This window comes from Sapajus apella, unplaced genomic scaffold, assembly GCF_009761245.1.
Source record: "Sapajus apella isolate SASKATOON/1434 unplaced genomic scaffold, GSC_monkey_1.0 scaffold10, whole genome shotgun sequence".
Taxonomy (NCBI): domain Eukaryota; kingdom Metazoa; phylum Chordata; class Mammalia; order Primates; family Cebidae; genus Sapajus; species Sapajus apella.
In genome coordinates, this window is record NW_022436950.1 from 9,719,780 (window position 1) to 9,741,439 (window position 21,660).

Genomic DNA, 21,660 nt, shown 5'->3' on the forward strand with positions numbered 1-21,660 from the left:
TGAATCAGCAATTTTTAAAATGCCAACCAAAAAGCCCAGAGCCAGATGCATTCACAGCTGAATTCTACCAGACATTCAAAGAAGAATTGGTGCCAGTACTACTGAAAGTATTCCAAAGGATTAAGAGGGAATCTTCTCTAAGTCATTCTGTGACTCCAGTATCACCCTGATGTCAAAACCAGGAAAGTACATGACAAAGAAACAACACACCAGATGAATATAGATGCAAAAATCCTCAACAAAATGCTAGCTAACTTAATCCAGCAGCCCATCAAAAATATAATACACCATGATCAAGTAGATTTAATCCCAGGGATTTAGGGATGATTTAACACATGCAAGTCAATAAACGTGGTACATCACAAAAACAGAATTAAAAACCATAGATCATTTCAATAGATGCAGAAAAAGCATTTGATAAAATCCAGCATCCCTTTAGATAAAGATCCTCAACAAACTAGGCGTAGAAGGGACTTACCTCAAAGTTATAAAAGCCATATATGACAAACCCACAGCCAACACTATAATAAATGGGTAAAGTCTAACGCATTTCCCCTGAGAACTGAAACAAGACAAGGATGCCCACTTTCACCACTTCTATTGAGCATAGTACTAGGTATCCTAGCCAGAACAATCAGACAAGAGAAAGGAATAAATGACACCTAAATTGGAAAAGAAGTCAAAGTATCACTGTTCACTGATGATGTGACCATATACCTAGAAAACCCTAAATACTCCTTCAGAAGACTCCTAGATTTGATAAATGAATTCAGTACAGTCTCAGGTTACAAAATCAAATGTACACAAATTAGCAGTGCTATACACCAATAGTGACCAAGCTGAGAATCAAATCGAGAATTCAATCACTTTTACAACATCTTCAACAAAATAAAATAAAATACCTAGGAATATACTTATCCACGGAGATGAAAGATCTCTACAGAGAGAGCTACAAAACACTGCTAAAATAAATCATAGATGACACAAACATGTGGAAACACATCCCATGCTTATGGATTGGAAGAATCAACATGAAAATGATCACATTACCCAAGGCAATCTACAGATTGAATGCAATTCTTATCAAAATACCAACACTATTTTTCACAGAATTAGAAAAAAAACAGTCTTAAAATTTGTATGGAACCAAAAAAGAGCCTGCATAGCCAAAGCAATCCTAAGCAAAAAGAGCAAATCTGGAGGCATCACATTACCAGACTTAAAATTATACTGCAAGGCTCTAGTTACCAAAATGGCATGATACTGTTATAAAAGTAGATAGATAGACCAATGGAACAGAACTCAGAAATAAAGCCAAATACTTACAACCAACTGATCTTCAACAAAGCATACAAAAACATAAATTGGGGAAATGACACCCTATTTAATAAATGGTGCTGGGAAAACTGGCTAGCTACATGTAGGAGAATAAAATTGGATCCCTATTTCTCACCTTATACAAAAATCATCTCAAGATGGATCAAAAATTTAAACCTAAGACCTGAAACCATAAAAATTCTACAAGAAAACCTAGGAAAAATTATTCTGGACATTGGCCTAGGCAAAGAGTTTGTGACTGAGACCCCAAAATCAAATGCAACAAAAATAAAAATAAATAAATAGGACTTAATTAAACTGAAAAGCTTCTTTGTAGCAAAGAAAATAATCATCAAAGTAAACGAACAGCCCACAGAATGGGAGAAAATATTTACAAATTATGTATCCAACCAAGAACTAAAATCCAGAATATACAAGAAACTCAAACATTACAGAAAAACATCAAAAAGTAGATAAATGGCATAAATAGACACATCTCAAAAGCAGATATACAAGTGGCCAGCAAACATCTGAGAAAATGCTCAATATCACTAATTATCAGGGAAATGCAAATTAAAACCACAGTGAGATACCACCTTACTCGTGTAAAAGTGACCATTATTAAAAAGTCCAAAAAAAAATGGATGTTGACATGGATGTGGTGAAAAAAGAATGTTTATACATGGCTGGTGGGAGTGCAAATTAGTACAACCTCTATGGAAAACAGTATGGAGATTTCTTAAAGAACTAAAAGTAGGTCTGCCATTCAATCCAGCAGCCCCACTACTAGGTATCAACCCAAAGGAAAAGTAATCATATAACAAAGACACCTGTACACATATGTTTATTGCTACATAATTTACAATTGTAGAGATACAGAACTAACCTTAGTGCCCATTGACCAATGAATGTGTAAAGAAAATGCAGTACATATACATCATGGTGTGCCACTCAGCTATAAAAAAGAATGAAATAATGTCTTTTGCAGCAACTTAATTGGAGCTGGAGGCCATTATTCTAAGTGAGGTAATGGAACGGAAAGCCAAATACTGTATGTTCTCACTTATAAGTCAGAGATAAGATATTAGTACTAGAAGACATACAGTATTAAGATATGTAATACTTGAAGTGATATAATGGATTATGGAGACTCAGGAGGAAGGGAAGATGAAGGATTAAAAAAATGATATATCGCCGGGCGCGGTGGCTCACGCCTGTAATCCCAGCACTTTGGGAGGCCGAGGCGGGTGGATCACGAGGTCGAGAGATCGAGACCATCCTGGTCAACATAGTGAAACCCCATCTCTACTAAAAATACAAAAAATCAGCTGGGCATGGTGGCGCGTGCCTGTAATCCCAGCTACTCAGGAGGCTGAGGCAGGAGAATTGCCTGAAGCCAGGAGGCGGAGGTTGCGGTGAGCCGAGATCGCGCCATTGCACTCCAGCCTGGGTAACAAGAGCGAAACTCAGTCTCAAAAAAAAAAAAAAAAAAAAAAAAAAAGATATATTGGGTACAATGTACACTACTCAGATGAAGACCTCACTGAAGCCTCAGACGTTGCCACTATAGAATTCATCCATGTAACCAAAAACTAATTGTACCCCAAAAGCTATTGAAATAAAAAAATTTAAAAAGAAAAATACATTTAATATTTTTAAAAATGTAGTGCCCATTATACATTCATTCAGCAAGGATAGACTGAGGGTAAGATGTGGGCCAGGTATCTGTCCTAGGTCCTGGGAACTCAGCAGTGAGCAAGACAGACACAAATCCCTACACCAGTGGAGCTTGCATTCTAATTGATACACCTATAATTAATAGACAAAATGAGGACTTGAAAAAGAGAAATAGGAAGTATTGTGAATCTGGGGGAGAAGAAAGGTACATACAAGAAAAGCGAAAATTGTAGAGAAATGGCAAGATAACTCCTGAAAGGGTAGGGGCTGGGAACATGAGAAGGGAGCTCACTCAACTATTCACAAGTCACTATTTGGTGCAGGGGCAACCTCACCTGGGCATGACATCCAAGAGAAGCTCCAAGTGGTGGATAAGGTGACTCAAAGGAAAGATGGCTCAGCCTGGAACTCAAAGGTCATGACGAGGGTCCAAAAGGCAAGAAATGAATGTACCCAAAAGTCCAGATCGGAAGGTAAGGCTAATGATGGAATCTGCTATGTGAATAACTCAATGTGGGAGGGGCTCTTGGAGCATGTACAGGGCCAGATAGAGATATAAAGTCAATAGCAGAAGGAGCGAGACGTACAGACAAGAGGGACATGAAGACAGAGCACGGATCTGTTGCTGTGACAGTGGTTGTGGGAATAAATGTTCTTGGAGTGCAGTTTGCCTTGGCTTTGCCATGTGGGTTTATGTGACCACTCCCCACAGTGTGTGCTGTTTTTATTTCTATTATTAGAGTTATCACAACTCTCTTGAGTTTGGGAGACTCCTTTCTGATTCTGGCCAACCCATTCTTGGAAGTGGCACCAATCCTCAAAGTGGACACATTTGCAGGATTATTTTTTAATGGTTCATTTCTAGAACTGAAGTTGCTTGGTCGAGTTTGCATATTTAAATTAGCACATATTTGTTGTCAAATTGCCTAAATTATCTGTTTATACTCCCATTAACATGATATAGTACACCCTTTCCCTCCACCTTCACCAACACTAGAAATAACAAGACATTTCTATGATGACTGACAAAGGTGAAGAGTGATATTTCACTGGTGTTTCCCTTTGAATTTCTTTGCACTGGGCAGGTGATCAAATGCTGTGGTAGGTTGTATTATGGTTCTACAGTGTTCCAGGGCCCCACCTCCTCAGAAGTTCACAGCCCTCCCCTGTGGACTCAGGAATGCCAATGTGATAACTTAGCCAAAGAAGTGTGGACTGAAGTTAGAGAGCCACTTTCAGGCCAAGGCTTTCAGAGTTTATTTGTCTTCTTTCTCTCTGCCCAAGACCAGGGATGTTCTAGACAGAGGCTGCTCTGTCTCCAGGAGCCGTGAGTGTCAGTGATGTAGGGCTGAGCCTCGTCTAATTTATGATGAAACAACAGCATGAGAGAGAAGTAAACCTTTGTTGTTGTAAATCAGAGCTTGGCAAACTTTTTCCAAAAAGGACCAGAAGATGCAGCTACTCAATTTTGCCTTTGTACATGACAGCAGCCAGGGGCAAATACGTAAACAAATGGGCATGGCTGTATTCCAATAAAACTGTATTTATATAAGCAGGCAGTAGACCAATTTAGCCCTTAGACCATAGTTTGTTTTGGTTTGATTTATTTGTTTGTTTGTTTGTTTTTGAGGCAGAGTCTCGCTCTGTCGCCCAGGCTGGAGTGCAGTGGCGCAATCTGGACTCACTGCAACCTCTGCCTCCCGGGTTCAAGTAGTTCCCTGCCTCAGCCTCCCTAGTAGCTGGGATTACAGGCGCCCACCACCACACCCAACTAATTTTTTGTATTTTTAGTAGAGATGGGGTTTTACCATCTTGCCCAGGCTGGTCTTGAACTCCTGACTTCATGATCCACTCACCTCAACCTCCCAAAGTGCTGGGATTATAAGCATGAGCCATCGCACCCAGCCAACCATAGTTTGCTGACACCTGTAATAAACCACTGAGATTTGGGAAAATCATGAATTACCGCAGCATTACCTAGCCTACCTTTACCAATTTCCCTGTTTCTTTGTTTTTTAATTGACATTGGAATTTTTTTCTTTCTAGGGTCACCTGTTTGAATTTGCCCATTTTTGTATAGGACTAGTCATTTTTTGTTTTATCAGTTAGGGTAATTAACCCTTTGTTATAATTATTGCAGCGTTTCTTATTTTGCTTCTGTCTTTGAACTTAAGAAGCTTTTGGTTGTGGAGCCATTTTCTTATTTAGATAGACAAATCAGTTTACCTGTAGCAGCGTGGTGTATGCCGGAGTTTCTCAATTTTGGCATTGTTGACATTTTGGACCAAATAATTATTTGCTTCGGAGGCTGTCCTGTGTGTCATGGGATGTTTGGCAACATCCCTGGCCTCTACTCATTAGATGCCAGTGGCACCTGCTTCCCAGTCCTGACAAACAAAAAGATTTCCAAACATTGCCAGATATCCCGAGAGCAGAATCACCCAGTGTTAACCACTGCTCTATGCCCGTTACTTCCTCCTTAAAAAGCCCTGCATATGTGATATTTATTGATTGATTGATTGGTTGAGATAGAGTCTCACTCTATCACCCAGGCTAGAGTGCAGTGGCACCATCTCAGCTAACTGCAACCTCTGCCTCCCAGGTTCAAGCAATTCTCCTGCTTCAGCCTCCTGAGTAGCTGGGGCTACAGGTGTGCCACCACACCCAGCTAATTTTTTATTCTTAGTAGAGATGGGGTTTCACCATTTTGGCTAGGCTGGTCTCGAACTCCTGACCTCAGATAATTTGCCCATCTCGGCCTTCCAAAGTTCTGGGATTACAGGCGTGAGCCACCGTGCCTGGCCCCTATGTGATATTTATAAGGCCATACAGTAGCCTACCCTTATGAGTGGCTTTGTGTTCCATGATTTCAGTTACCTGAAGTCAACTGCGGTTTGAAAATATTACATGGAAAGTTCCAGAAATAAACAATTTATAAGTCAAAAATTGTGTGTTGTTCTGGGTAGCATACAAAGTCTAGCACCATCTTGCTGTATCCCACTCGGGGATGTGAATCATCCCTCTGTCCAGTGTGTCCTGCTGAATACGCAGCCTACCCATCAGTCGTTTAGTAGCTGTCTTGGTTATCGGATTGAAGAAACATAGTGTCTGCAGGACTGGGCACTACCCGTGGTTTCAGGCATCCACTGGAGGGCTTGCAACATATGCCCTGTGGATAAGGGGGGCCTCCTATACATCCCTTCATGCTAGTACTTGCAGTAAATGTATGGACATATATTAATTAGTGGAAACTTGGCTTCTGTAATATTTTTAGCTTTCCTGCAATTAACATGAGCTTGCTGTATTCCCTCAGTCAATCCTACAAGGAAGTCCTTTCATAACAGCTCATATGTAACTTGTCTCTCCAAACTGGTAGAAAAAACGGGAAAAAGTACTTTAAAGTTGTTAACATATGGGGCTTATTAATTTATGTTTGTAGCTATAAGTGATTATTCTGTTTTTAGAAAAGAAAAGGGAAAAAGATATCTGTTCAAGTTCAAAAAGGAGACTTCAGAAAAACATTCACCAAAGAAGTAAGTAAGCAAGCCGCAACGCCTCCCCCTTGGGCTCCCCAGAGCCTTGGCCGCTGCTGAAGGCTCCACCCACCTTCCCCTTCTCCTCTCTCCTTTCTTCCACTGTCCTTGTCCTTCTCCGCTGAGGTTGTTCTCCACCCTCATGGGTACCAGCTGAATTTGGGCACATCCGGAGTGCTGCCAGCCTAACCCACCGCCTTGTGCCTGGTGGCTATTTCCATACTTGGAAGGATTCTTTAACACAGAGCTATACAAAGACCCAGAAATGATTAAGGATGATCACTAAACCCACAAGTCAAGTTCTAAAATAAACTTCTACATCCTCCATTAAATTAAAAGAAGCCCTTATCCAAGCACAGCCTGACAGTGTTCTCACTCCTTTGCCTGCGTTGGTTGGGAACCTGCGCTTGCTTCAGCCTCTCTGCACCCTCAGGCCTCTTTGCATCTCTGTCCTCTCCCTCCTGCCCCTCTTCTTGCATTCATTTCTCTTCTGCTTTTATACCTCACTTCTTCAGCAGCATTTCTTGTCACCCTCTCTCCCTTTGCAGCCACATTGGCCCGTTTTATTCATTATTGAAGTATAATAGGTGCTATCCAAGGTGGGGTCCCCAGACTGGTACCTTCTACAAGCCTGTTGGTTGCAGGTCTACAAGAATAAGGAGCGTGTAAACCAATTGTGCTGCTAAGCACACTGTTTTCATAGCAAGGCTTCTCAGTGGAGACAGCAGCGCCTTGACTCTGATCAAGCCCCTGTCGCATTGTAGGTTGGAGCATTGAGTAGCACTGGTGTGTGTGCTTACAGAAAATGCATGGATCCTAAGAGTACAGCTTGGTGGATTCACACACCCAGAAAAAGCACCCACATACCCAGCACCCAGCTCAAGACACAGGATATCACCAACTCCCATAAACTACCCCCTACCCACGTCCCTAAGTTTACACCAGCCTGATTCCTCACAGCATCAGTCATTAGACACTGAATGTTCCTCCCTCCTTCCTGCTCAGGGCCTCCTCACATAGGCCTTCCCACTCACCCACCCCACCCCAAAGCTAATCCCCCTATCCTTCTCCCTCTCTTTGCTATATACCCTCAGATCTTACCTTTAAAAAAAAAATTATTTTAAGTTCCAGGATACATGTGCAGGATGAGTAGGTTGTTACACAGATAAATGTGTGCCGTGGTGATTTGCTGCACCTATCAGCCAATCCTTTAGGTATTAAGCCCAGCATGCATTAGCTATTTATCCTGGTGCTCTCCCTCCTGCTCCTCCAGCAGGCCCCAGTGTGTGCTGTTCCCCTCCCTGTGTCCATGTGTTCTCGTTGTTTAACTCCCACCTATAAGTGAGAACATGCGGTGTGTAGTTTTCTGTTCCTGCATTAGTTTGCTGAGGATAATGGCTTCCAGCTCTATCTATGCCCCTGCAAAGGACATGATTTTGTTCCTTTTTATGGCTTCATAGTATTCCATGGTGTATATGTACCACATATTCTTTATCTAGTCTATAATTAATGGATATTTAGGTTGAGTCCATGTCTTTGCTATTGTGAATAGTGCTGCAGTGAACATACACATGCATGTATCTTTATAATAGAATGATTTCTATTCCTTTGGGTATATACCCACTAATGGGATTGCTTGCTGGGCCAAATGGTATTTCTGTTTCTAGGTCTTTGAGGAATTGCTACGAGGTCTTTCACAATGGTTGAACTAATTTACATTCCCACGAACAGTGTAGAATTGTTCCTATTTCTCCACAGCCTCGTCAGCATTTGTTGTTTCTTAACTTTTTAATAATGGCCGGTCTGACTGGCGAGAGATGGTATCTCATTGTGGTTTCGATTCGAATTTCTCTAATGCTCAGTAATGTGGAGCTTTTTTTCCATGTGTTTGTCAGCCACATAAACGTCTTCTTTTGAGAAGTGTCTGTTCATGTCCTTTGCCCACTTTTTAAAGGGGTGGGTTGTTTTTTTCTTGTAAATTTAAGTTCCTTGTGTATTCTGGATATGAGATTTCTGCCCTCAGACTTCACCTTAAATGTCACTTCCACAGGGAAGCATCCTCTGTCCCGCAGGCAGGACAGAGGTAGGCCTCCCTGACATGCCCTTGTGGAGACCTGCATTTTGTCTTCATGGTGCTTATCTCAACTGTAATAAATGATCTGTGCACAGCCTGTTCACTGCATGAAAGTCACATGAGGTCAGTAAGTGAATGGGTCTTGCTCATTGCTGTATGTCCAGCTCCCATGCCTCACACAGTTCTACTTCTTCACCAAGCATGAATTCCAGTACCTGGACCCATCTGATTCATGCTGGGTTAGAAAAAGGTGCCCCTTCCTCAATTCACTACCTCATCTGTCAGAGCCAATTCTTGAAAACAAACCCTTCTCTGCCCTCTGCTGGAAGATTGTTGTACTAAGCATGTAACCTGATTTTGTTTCTAATATGAATCAAAGCACCCCTTAAAGGTAGAGTCCTTGCTCAGTGCACAACCCATACAACCTTATGCAGAGTCCTTGATAACCATATAAAAATATACATTACTTCACAGTTGGCAAAGCACTTTGATCTACATTTTGCCATTTAATTCCCATAATTAGTGAGTGTTATCAGCCCATCTTATGAAAGGGTGAAAGCCTTGAATGAGCTAAAATCAACCTGTGTGTTCCAATTTCAAGCCCTTTTTTCTTTACACCAAAAAGTAGATGAACCCAGAAGCCACTTAGTCTTTTTCTGGAACACTGGTGGAGGCAGGAGCCCTGGCAAATGTTGACAGTTGTCCCTCAGCATCAGCTTCTTCTGTCTGTAACTTCTCACTAAACGCAGGGTGTCTGTGCTGTTGTTGCTTGTATGATGTGGAGTCTCACGGCATTTCTAATGATGTGGAAAGAGCACTAGATACAGAGTCTGGCATATCTAAATTCCAGTGCCAGCTCCACCCTATGTAGTGTGGTGACCACCAGCAATTCCCTCTCCATATCTGAGCGCAAGTCCCTCATCTATAAAATGGGGACAGTCATTGCCTTCTCGTTCTTACATGTTGTTGTGAGGATAGATGGCATAGCGCACCTGCTGCTCTTACTATTTCCTTGACTATCACTTTTCCTCCCGGCACCCCGTCTCCACCCCCACCATCCCCTCCCCAGACCCCTCGTTTATACATCATAGAGCTCCCAAATCGCTCACCAGGCCTGTGGTCTTTCCATGCATCACCTCCATCATGTGCTTCTTCCCTACGCTCTGTAGGAATTCCTGGAGTTAGTCTTCTGGATTATGAATTTGTTTTTTGCCATGCTGCTATTCCTCGTCTCCATTAGGCTTTTCTTCTTAATTTTCTCCATTGTGCTTTTCCCTTCCCTGAGCTCTCTGTTCTCTAATGGCTTGCTTTTCACAGCAGGCTCCTCATTGTCTGCTCACACTTCCTCATGGGGATCTGAATCCACCGCTGCTGCAGGGCTCCATCCCTTAAGGCCTGGTTGCTGAAATGAGTAGGTGAGACTGAGCCAAACTCAGAACTACTGGGAACAGGCCAGAAGGCTGTCCTCAGGCATAGGGCAGTTGGCTTTGGAAGTCTAAAGGCCCCACCTCACTTGATGACCTGCCTCCACTGGAGGAGGGGACTGATGCTTATGTCCATGACTCTGCACGTCAGCTTGCTACCTGTGGCCCCCAAATCCACCCCCTGCTCTGTCATCTGCTTGCAAATGCTTTGGGGACATTCATATTCCCTAAATCTATATTCACTACAGGGGATTAGAGAAGACATTTCTGTGGAGACAGAGAACTGTAGAAGGTCCCCATAGCTGTGCTAATCTCCCTCAAGGTTTGCAGTAGCGGCCCGGAGTCAATTGGAGCTCTGCCTTTCACTCACATTAGGAACCTGCAAATTCCCCACTCAAATTTGATAACAGTAATGCACACTTAGGTAATCCTTCTAGTAAGTTGCAGAGCCAGGATTACAAGCCCCTCCCACCTGCACCCCTCCCCACCCCATGAGTCTGGCTCCTGAAGCCATGCTCTCATCTGCTGTGCCATATTTACCGAGTAGAGTCTAGAGACAAATGGTGGAGCTGGCCACTCCATGCTAGAGGGCTGGCTGTTGAAGCCAAGTTTTTCCCACCCTAAGTTCCCACACCCCTACCCTCCACCCCCATGCCTGGCCTTGCTGCCAGCCCCGGCTCCTATGAGGCCAGGCATCCTGTGGGACTCTTTGGGGGGTCACATGCTCACCTCTCAGGGGTCCCTCCTCTCTCAGTCTGACTATCTGCCTTGTATCTTTCCAGAGAAATGAATGGCTTCTTCACCACTGATTCTCTTCCTTCCTCTTTCCATCAATGTTCTTGTTTTGTCATTTGTTTTCCTTTAGCTCTTTCAATAACTGTTTGAGGCAAGGGAGAGAGTTGGACCAGATGTTCTCCTGGACTTACTTTAGGTGTAACATCCTCTGTAACTCAACATAAGACACAGACAGCCCCTTCATTTCTCCCCAGAGAAACAGTCCCTGCTGTCTCTGTTTCATGAATTCACCCACAGTGAGGTTGGAGGAGAAGGCAGCAGGAATTACTGATATTCATTTTAAAACCTCTTACAACTGCTTCTCCTGAATCTAAACCCCCGATTTCTACCCAGGGGTTCTGGGTTGCCAGACCTCTCCATGAGCAACTGGGAAATTAGTTCAGTGCTCTCCAGGGTTTTCTTTTATTCATCGAGGAAGCAACAGGGAAGCACTAGAATGAAAAGAAACAGCAAATAATGAAGACTGACACCATCCCCCCAGCGCCAGCCACCTCACTCGCCCAAGTCTTCATTTGAATCAGGAAATTAGATCATAAGTGAAGATTTTTTTCCCCTCTGGCAAAATGAATGCAAAGAAATATTTTAGTAGGCAACTTCCATCAGCACAGAGAGATCAACATGATGCTTGTAGAAGAGATGCTGATTAGGTGATGCACGTCAGCTTGCAAATTGAGACGCATTCACTCAAGAAGCCCTGTATGTTCTACTGAAATGTTCTGTTTGCTGTAGCGTTGGTGGCGGTGGTGGTGGTGATTTATTGCAGGTCGCCGTGTATACATAGCTTATCTGCCACTCGAGATGGAAGATTTCCTGCAAACTAACCAGGAAATGTTCCCCAAAACCCTGTGCACGATTGGAATTCATGGAGGGGAGAATCCAAACGGAAGATGGAATGAAGACTGAATAACACCAAACGGTTCTCTTCTACTTTCAGAAAAACCCAAAAGTGACACTGTGGATTTTCACTGGTCTGAGCTCTCTGTGACCTGTGGTGAGGCAAAAGGGATTTTATATAAGGAGAAAATGAAACACGGTGAGTTCCTTGGTCTTCTGCTCTTTGGAATCCCTAGATGAAGGAATCACTAGAAGGGAGGAAAATACCTGTGTGTATAATTGATTAGGAAATGGACCTGCTAGCTAGACTGCAGAAGAAGAAACACCTCCTTGGAGGGAATTTCCAAACCCTTCCACATCATGATATTTCCGGCAACCAGACCATTCCATTCCCACCTAGAAGTCACCTATGGACGCTGCAGTAGTGACAGCCATGTCCTTGCTGCATGTAGGTACCACATGAATGCAAATTCTTTCCCACCCCCTCACCTCTCAGTCAGGCTTTAGGGCTGCCTTCAGTCTAAGAGAAGAGGCATCCAGACTCCCCTGCTACTATTTCTACCTCACAGAGGAAGTCTCGCTTGACCCAGAAAGGTAGAAGGCCACAATTAGGAGTTCAGAGGTTTGGGGTGAATTCACAGAGGATGGGGGTAGATCCAAAAACGGGCTGTCGTTTTCTTACAGGATCCTCAACGAAGTGCATTCAGAATGAGAAGGGAGCTTGGCTCACACCAAAAGAATTTGAAATTGAAGGAAAAGGAAGAGACACAAAGAACTGGAAACGGAGTATATGTTACGGAGGAAAGCCCCTGTTAGAGCTGCTGAAGGTAGTATCATGACAAGGGACAGATAGGTGACGGGTTTAAATCCTTGAAGGAGAAGTGAAACTTTTAACAGCAGAAATGTGAAGAGCTCCCATTAGGATTCAACAGCATGATTTATAAGGAGCTAAATGTTCAAAATATGGGTGACAAAGTTAGGGGCACAGATTGTTCCTGATGGTGGAGAACTTTAAATGCAAGTAAACGAGTGCAGGAACTTTAAATGCAGGCAAAGGGGTCTGAGGTCAAGAGAGATGTAAGAAGCTAAAAATAAACTAGCTGAAGACAGATGCCTGCAACCACTCCCCTGCATCCTCTACCTGACACCTACTCAAGGCCCAGCTCATCTGGGCCCCCTGACATTTCCAGGCCCCCCAGTCCATGGTCCATCTCTCCTCTGCATGTCCACAGCCCACTATTCCTGTCCTGAGAATGACTAGGCTTTGTGAGACCAGGACCCAACACAAGGCGTCACAGTGACACTCAAGAAATTATCACTAGAATGAAATCATAAAGATTTTTTCTAGAGAGGAAGAAATGGAAAGAGAAAGGAATGGATGGGAAAGGGACTAAGAAAGAAGAACTTGGCTCGTGGGTTTGAGTAACGGGAGACAAATGATTTTATCACTAAGTGAAGTCCAAAAGAAAAGCTGACTGTGAGAGGGAGCTAATTTTTCTTTTGGACGCCTTGGGTTTGAGATCCACTGTGATATCCGGGTACAGATATTCACTAGGAAGTGGGAAGGCCAGTATCTACAAAAGAAAAACCTCCAGAATAACCTCATTCATTGACTCCTTCTGTCTTTCAGAATGGACTTTTGCTCTGTCCTCCAAGAATAAATCTCAAGAGAGACTTAAATAGCAAGTGAATTTCTGCTACACTGTCAGTCACCATCTTGCAGACTTTCCCTGTATGGAGGCTCAGTAAGAGCTTCTGAGTTTCCCAGCTCTGAGTCACCTCCACATGTGGGCACAGCATCTTCAAAATCATAATTTTCATAGTTAATTTGGGATGGGGAAGCAAATGACTCTAAAATAAAAATTAGATGAAAAAGCTCATCATGTCCATGTGTTTTAGAAAAAGATTTGGATATTTGGATTGCTATAAACCAAAGGTGTCAGAAATACAATGCTCTGAGCCTAGGCAACCTAGCAAGACCCCATCTCTAACAAATTTTTTTTTAATCAGCCAGGAATAGTGGTGTGCATCTGTAGTCCCAGGTAAGGCTGAGGTAGGAGAATTGCTTGAGCCCAGGAGTTCAAGACCAGCCTGAGTGATATAGTGAGATTCTGTGTCGCTATACAATGCGATGTAATCCCAGCACTCTGGGAGACCAAGGTGGGTGGATCCCTTGAGCCCAGGAGTTTGAGACCAGCTTGGGCAACATGGAAAAACCCCTTCTTTACAAAATATACAAAAATTAGCCAGGCATGGTGGCATGTACCTGCAGTCCCAGCTACTCAGGAGGCTGAGGCGGGAGGATCACTTGAGCTCTGGAAGCAGAGGTTGCTGTGAGGTGAGATCGTGCCACTGCACTCCAGCTGGGGCAACAGAACATGAAAAGCAAAAAAAAAAAAAGAAAAAAGGCATTGAGATAGACAGGAACAGCATATGAAAGAAAAAGAGGATCCTCTATGATCACACACTAAGTATGGCTGAAGGTTCCATGCTTATTATTGGTAGCACCAGGATGGAATGACACCTTTAAACTGAGTTTTGTCTCTGCAGGGCCTCCCTACAGGTGGAACGGCAGCCATCTATTGGCTGAACTAACTCCCCCTCCTCAACCTCCTCTACTTGCTTAGATATGTTCTGCAGACATCAGTTCCACTCGTGAGCTTCCCATTAGATGGGAACTTCCAACAAGAATATGCTTCTCTAATATTGCCCTGGAGGCTGGCCTGACCAGGTTGGATTCATTCAAAGTTTAAGGCACTGGTCTCCCAATGCCATTAGATAAATCATCTTTCCCGTGCTTCTTTGAAATACCCTGAGATTCAGGGTGATTGCTCAGTGTAACATCATAATAGCAAAAAATTAGGGAGGAACACAAGTTCTATCAGTATTGTAGAATGAGCTGATAACAGCTACAGAATGCTTTTGTAAAAGCCTTTCTTATAGAACATTAGACCTTTGATATAGACGTGTACATGGATGCATAAGTATGGAGTTATCATTCAATCAACGGAAAAACCACCAAAGGGTTTTGGGGTCAGGAGAGCTTCAGGATATTTACGGTAGGAGTGACGTGTGGGGAAGGAACCCATTGCTGCTTATGTGAATGCGTAGATAGGTCTATGCGTGAAAAAATAGCCAAAAGAATCAACCTCGCTTATTTTGAGATGAGATCACAGGGACATTTGCCTTCTGTGTTATACATTTATGTACAGTTGGAATTACAATGACCATTTATTACTTTTGCAACCGGAAGAAGAAAGGTCTTTAAAAATCCAGATCATTCGTTAATAGCCCCAACACAATAATATCCTCTAGCTCCCCTAATGCCACCTGTCAGCACTTAATAGCCAGGGGCATGTTTGACCCAGCCTTTCAGTCCCACCTTCCGGGGCCAGGTTGGGAGAAGAAGATGAAGGTTTATCCGACTGAGAATGAGCCAATGCAGGCCTTGCCCTCAGCCCCATCACCCAGCGTGACTACTGCTCTGCAGCACCTCTGTCTCCACTGCAGTGTCACTTGTGAATGTGTACAACAAAGAGACCGATGCTGGCACTCCTAAAGTGTGCTTTGTGGTCACCTGCAGGGTGCTGCCTCCATGGCCCACACATGATAGACAGCTGGTGCAAAGAGCCACAGGCTTGGCCTGTGAGAGCCTCCATCTCCAGAAGGGCCTGGATGTAGCCAGCAGTTGCCACTCAAATGGCATATAGTGTGGGGCTGAGGAGAACAGCTTTTGGGGTTCTTTTTTTTATACCAGAAGTGCATGGCCGTCCTGGGTGGTCCAGAGATGCTAGGAGGTGTGAGAAGAGGTAGCCAAAGTCACCAGACTCTGGAGGGCACTAATGGGAAAGCCTGCTGTATCGCAATTTGACAGATTCTAAAACCTTTTGTTAGAAGGAGCCCCATTCAAAGTGGGCCTGTTTGCAAGTAACAGCATAAATGGGCTTATCTAACTATGAGGGATGCATTTCCTCCAGAACTCAAGAGGCCCAAAGGATACTTGGAGGCTGGTTAGAACACTGTGAGCACTTAAGGATCAATAATTATTTTTTGACAGTGTCAGGGATGGAGCATCCCTTGACTCACCAGATAATGCCCAGATGGTGGCGGACCCCTGTACCATGTCTGGGACAGTGGCCCATGCTTTTTTGTTTTATTTTAATTCCACATCCATGCAGAAACTCAAACCCCATCTTTTTCTGTGAGCTCCTTGTGAGTAATGTCCTGAGTGTGTCAAATGAATCTGCTGAGAGAAGGGTGTCTTCAGGGTGATGTTATGCCTGTGCTCCTAGAGCGTGTCAGATGCAGTTCAAATCCTGCCTGCAAACATCGCCTATGGTGGAGGAACCTATGGTGGAGGTACCTGTCAAGGTACCCTGTGGTAGCCAGGTAACGGTCTATTGTGTCCCTTCAGGAGTGAAAGCAACCCACAGCTGAGATGCTGTTGAAATAGACACCGAGCAGAACACATTAGTCAAATCTGTGCCTGCAGAGTATTTACCAGTTGCTAAGTGGATGGAATCAGTAATTTCAATAACATTGGGCCTTCGCAGGTGGGGTCACAGCATTCAGGTTGCAGTAATTCACTGTGAGGCATCATTCATTCTTTCCAAGTTTAAGAACAGACCAAACTGGGCTTTTGAATGGAGAAACGGTGGGAATAGTCACCCCGTCTCTACACAGATCTTCTATAATGAGTTTCAGTCCTTGAAAGTTCATTTTAATTCATATTGATCAGTATAAAATATTTCAACAGAGGTCCTTGGAGTTTCATTTTGTAAAGCTGATTGTAGGTGCCAAAGATAACTTAATTTTAGTTATTTTAATTTGTTATTTACTGGGTCACAGCATCCATGCCCACTACGGAACATTCTAGAGCCATGTTATGTCACAACCATGGGGCAGTTAGGCAAGGCGCCAGGAACAAGCGTTCCCACACTGCTGCGCCGACATGCCAGCTATCATGGTATCTTACTTTGGTCGGTTAGATCTATTAACAGAGGTTTGGTGGGTCTCAGCGAATGCTGCCCCAAGTGGCTCAGCTCAAAGCACAAGCTTGCCAGCAGGCAGCAACACAGCTCAAAATGCGGCAGAACCCGTTAGCAAGCCACAGCCAGAGAAGAAAAGCCCTTTCTTGGTGTTGGTGGTGTTGGTGCTCACCACCCAGACGCTCAGCTTGTTGTGCCAATTGTCTTGCAGTTTCCCCCAGGGAGGTGGCATCAGCGCCCCCCACCCAAAACTGGGTTTGGGTATTCGTTCTAGCACACACAAAAATGACATGCTCTAGAAACCCACAGGGTCAGCATTTGTGGGTCTCCACCATCCTAGCGGTGCCCACGTTATCTGCCCTTGCAGTGGAAAAAGTCGGATGAATGCGAGGTGTGCTGTAAAGACGGACAACTTCTCTGCTGCGGTACTTGTCCACGAGCCTTCCATGAGGACTGTCACATCCCCCCTGTGGAAGCCAAGAGGTGAGTGGGATGCAGCCGCGCCTCGGCACACAGCACTCACCTCCAGAGGGAAGGGCAGGACCTGTGAGTGTCTGAGACAACGGTATGACAGAGGGTAATCTGATGTCAGAGACTCTGGGCCTCTCTGCGTCTCTGAGGCTGCCAGTGAGACTCTTGACCCCACACTTCCCCTGCCCCTGGAGGTGCCCTTTCCTGGGATGCTATTCCTTGGATAGTAGGGACTCCTGTCCAAGGGGAGTTGGGGACAGGAAAAGCCAGCTTATGTTCCGTGCCTACTCAGAAAAGACAGGAAGCACAGCTTGTCACACATTTCACCATAGTCTCATCCTGCTGATGGAGGCCTGAGGTCCCTGCAGGTGAAAGCCCAGATTTTGACACTCAAGCCTGGCAGGCAGGGTTCCTTTGTGCCTGCCACAAAGGAAGAGAAGAGAGCACACACTCACGGTGACGCCACCTTCCTCAGCCTGGCCACCTGCACTTACCACTGATGCGAGGGAAGGGTCAATGCTGGAGACCCCGTATGGGGCTCCTGGACACTCTGGGAGGTTTCCCCCCCTCATGGCTGAGCCCATCCTTCCTGAGGGAGGACAGTGGCAGCCACAGGAATGGTGGCCATTTCCAGGAGCCCTGCCCTCTGCTCACCTTATGTCCAACCTCTCAGGACCCCCTGGAGCTGCACCTTCTGCAGGATGAAGAGGTCTTCTGGAAGCCAGCAGGGCCATTATGTATCTAAGATCCTGGAGAGGCGGATGCAGCCTCCAGAACAGTTGGTGAGTTGGATGCAAACCCCAGACCTATGCCTTTCCCTGCTCACACAAGAAGCACAAACAGGCACAGGTTCAGGGCAGTGCACCAATGGGAGCCTTGAACGTCTCCCTTTAGAGGATAATGATTTAATGCCCAAACACAGAGTCCAAACAAAATCCCACACACCCCGTGGGCCTCGGTAAGCACGGTGGGAATGCTGACTGCGCCTGGCTGCTCCATCTGTGCGCATGTCTAGGCACTGGCCTGACTTCACTGTTGCTGCGTTTCACTCTCAAGCCCTCTTCATGTTTTACAGAAATGTGAGTTCCTCCTCTTGAAGGCCTACTGTCATCCACAAAGCTCCTTTTTTACTGCCATCCCACTTAATGTAAGTCACATTTTATGGTTCTCTTGCATAAAATGCATTTTGAGAAATTGAGGGGCTGAATCTGGCAGGTGCTGCAGTTTGCTCAGGAAGCTGGTGAGCAGGAGAGAAGGCCAGCATGGCAGCAGTGGAGCAGGGCAGCAGGGCATTTAGCAGGGGGTTAGCTGGAGAGGGACTGCCTGGTTCAAACTCCACCCCACCGTGCACAAGCGCTGAGATACCTGGCAAGCTGCTTCCCCTCCTGTGTATCCGTTTCATCTTCTCTTTAGGAGGAATGTCTTTCCTACTAGGGATTAAGAGTCACAGGTGCCAGCTGGGCCCAGCGGCTCACACCTGTAATCCCAGCACTTTGGGAGGCTGAGGTGGGAAGATCACCTGAGGTTAGGAGTTCGAGACCAGTCTGGCCAACATGGTGAAACCCCATCTCTACTAAAAATACGAAAATTATCCAGGCCTGGTGACAGGCACCTATAATCTCAACTACTCGGGAGGCTGAGGGAGGAGAATCACTTTGACCTGGGAGGCAGAGGTTGCAGTGAGCCAAGATTGTGCCACTGCACTCCAACCTGGGTGACAGAGTGAGACTCCATCTCAAAAAAAAAAGTCACAGATGCCAAACTGTGTGGGTTCCCATCCCAGCTGTACCACTTTCTAGCTGAGACATCTTGGGTAAGTTCCTTGACCTCCCCATCCCTTGGCTTCCTCATCTATGAAATGGGCATCATTATTTATGGTTGCCATAAATGTGGAGATTACATATTCATATACTTGGCTTAGAATGTAGTTTATATAGTGCCTAGAACAATGGCTGACCTAAAGAGGTCAGATGATATTATTATTGTTATCCTGGAAATAAAGGCTTGGATTGCATTTAAGCTGGATCCGCTCCAGTGATGACAGCCATGCTAACGTCACCTCTGTGGTGGCTTTGTCCCCAGATTCGAGATTACGGTGAGCCCTTTCAGGAAGCGATGTGGTTGGACCTGGTTAAGGAAAGGCTGATTACGGAAATGTACACGGTGGCATGGTTTGTGCGAGACATGCGCCTGATCTTTCACAACCATAAAACATTCTACAAGGTAAAGGGCATTTCCTGCTTCCTTCCTCATCTTTTCTACTTTCCTCTAATTTCTGGGACAGCGGAACTTTGCAAGAATTACACCCAGTTTCATCCTGGGGAGATCTCACATAAGACAAGGATTACAGAAAAAAAAAAAAAAAAAAACATCTCAGCATTCCTGGAGGCAAGGGGTGAGGGGCAAAAAGAAAAGCAAGCAGGACGGGGAAGGGATCCCGGAACAGCAGCTGAAAAAACCACGCTCCGTTCCCAGATCAGCAGCCCGCTCCTACCTAGAGCGATAAATGGCATCCGGCCTCTTTGTTCAAACTGGAAGGAAAGGCAGTTTATACTTACATTGTTCTTCCTGTCTCAGAAATATGAAAATCAGTAAGGAAACAAAACAAAATCAATTAAACTTCCTGGATACTCAGGCTTGCATGTTTTTACACATAAACTTCTCATTGGACTCAAACATCTGGAATTGCCTTCCAATACAGTGTTAGTTTCACCCTCCTTTATGAGGGAGGGACTGCTAGTTGAGCTATCTTGCAATCCAAGACATTTTTAACTTTGGTTTGCTCTAATTTTTATCCTCACTTGTACAGAAATGTTTTGGGAGGTACCTAAGGAAGATTTTCATCTCTGCCCAGCTTCCCTCCCTTCTTCCATGCCGGGAGCTGGCATGTTCACAAACCACACATTGTAAACGGGTACCCACTCATGGGGCTGGAGGGAGAAAGGGTTGGCTCAGAGAGCTGCTCAGTGTCTGGCATATCCTTAGCCCTGGAGAACAGAGGGTCATCCTTCCTCAGCGAGTGGGCTTTCAAGAAATGCTTTTCTAAATTTGTTTAAGCTATTTTGCACCATGCTCAGATTTGCAGTGATCAAAACCAACCCTTCAGTCCAGATCACCCGTCAGGTGGAAGTTAACCACCAGGTAGAGTCTCGTGCTTCTTGATATTTTAGTAGCAGCATCTCCCCATCCATTCTGCCTGACTGCTGGGGCTCCTAAAAATATATGAGTGAGGCTGGGTGCGGTGACCGACACCTATAATCCAAGCTTTTTGGGAGTCCAAGTGGAGATGTTCGCCAGAGGCCAGGAGTTGGAGACCAGCCTGAGCAATGTAGCAAGACCTCCTCACCCCGATCTGGGGGAAAAAAAAAAGAAATGTTTTCAAAAGCTGGGCGTAGTGGCGTGTGCCTACAGTTTCAGCTACCCAGGAGGCTGAATTGAGAGGATCACCTGAGCCCAGGAGCTCAAGACTGCAGTGAGCTGTGATGATGCCACTGTACCACAGCCTGAGTGACAAAGACCCTGACTCAAAAAAAAAAAAGCAAAAAACAGAAAAAAAATGTATGAATGATTTGATGGCTGTTATCCTTCTTCCTTAAACATATTTGTTTGCTTTTTTCTCTTTCAGGCTTCTGCCTTTGGCCAGGTAGGGCTTGACTTAGAGGCAGAATTTGAAAAAGATCTCAAAGATGTGTTCGGTTTTCACAAAGCCAATGACAGCAGTTTCCGGACTCCTCCTTGAACCTGTTCCGGAAAGGCTGAAGCATCTCAACCCCAGGATCCAGCTGATGAGGCCCTGGCCTGGACTGTTGATCACCAGTGAGCCTGGGATGTAACTGGCTGCCCTCAGGACCCAAACCCAGACCCTTCAAAGGATTATCACACCCTCCACCACCTTTATTCTTTCTCTTTGCCTTTGAAAGGCTATATCTACACTTAAAAAGAAATTAGTACTTCCTTAACACCATCAGATACCCCATCAGAGTTCATATTCTCCCCACTATCTCATAAGTCTTTTTAGACTTGATTTGTTCAAATCAGTATCTAAACAAGTTTCACATATTGCATTTGGCTCATCTGTCCCTATGTCTTATTTTAAGCTATAAATTGCCATGTATTTATTGAAGAACTCAGGGTTTTTGTCCTATTAAATTTTTAGAGTCTTCTGGTTGCATTTTCTTAGTGGTACATTCGTCTCTTCCTCTCATTTTTTGTAAACAAAGTTAGATCTAGAAGCTTGCTCGAACTCAGGTTTTGAGGGTTTTGTTTTGATTTGCAGGGGGGTTTGGCACACAGGCGTCACAGGGGGAATTTAGTATTTTTTTTATGTTAAGTTTGGCAGCAGGTGCAGGTGTTATCAGCCTGATCATTTATCACCTGATGGTTTTAGCAATACCTAAATCCATGATATCATCAGGGGTTGCAAAATGATGAGATTCAGATTTTATTTTTTTACCTCATTATTAGTCAGAATTCTTCTGCAAAGAGCTTCTCTTTTACAATATTTGGGGCCAGGAGCAGTGGCTCATGCCTGTAATCCCAGCACTTTG

The 21,660-nt window shown here is 44.6% G+C and overlaps 1 protein-coding gene across 6 annotated transcripts in view; it reads left to right on the forward strand.

Moving 5' to 3' along the window:
• Positions 1-21,047, forward strand: part of SP110 (SP110 nuclear body protein) — a 54,802-nt gene extending 33,755 nt beyond the window's left edge. For 3 of the 6 annotated variants that reach the window (XM_032277953.1, XM_032277955.1, XM_032277954.1), the window contains 9 exons: positions 3,318-3,467; positions 6,459-6,527; positions 11,755-11,853; positions 12,339-12,481; positions 17,010-17,125; positions 17,787-17,895; positions 18,189-18,260; positions 19,196-19,336; positions 20,739-21,047. In XM_032277953.1, coding sequence (XP_032133844.1) covers positions 3,318-3,467; positions 6,459-6,527; positions 11,755-11,853; positions 12,339-12,481; positions 17,010-17,125; positions 17,787-17,895; positions 18,189-18,260; positions 19,196-19,336; positions 20,739-20,852 — 1,013 coding nt within the window. In that variant the 3' untranslated portion in view covers positions 20,853-21,047. Of the gene's footprint in view, positions 1-3,317; positions 3,468-6,458; positions 6,528-11,754; positions 11,854-12,338; positions 12,482-13,284; positions 13,569-17,009; positions 17,126-17,786; positions 17,896-18,188; positions 18,261-19,195; positions 19,337-20,738 lie in introns of those variants that run through there. The other 3 variants (XM_032277956.1, XM_032277957.1, XM_032277958.1) reach the window with 3 other exon arrangements.
• The last annotated feature ends 613 nt before the right edge of the window (positions 21,048-21,660 follow it).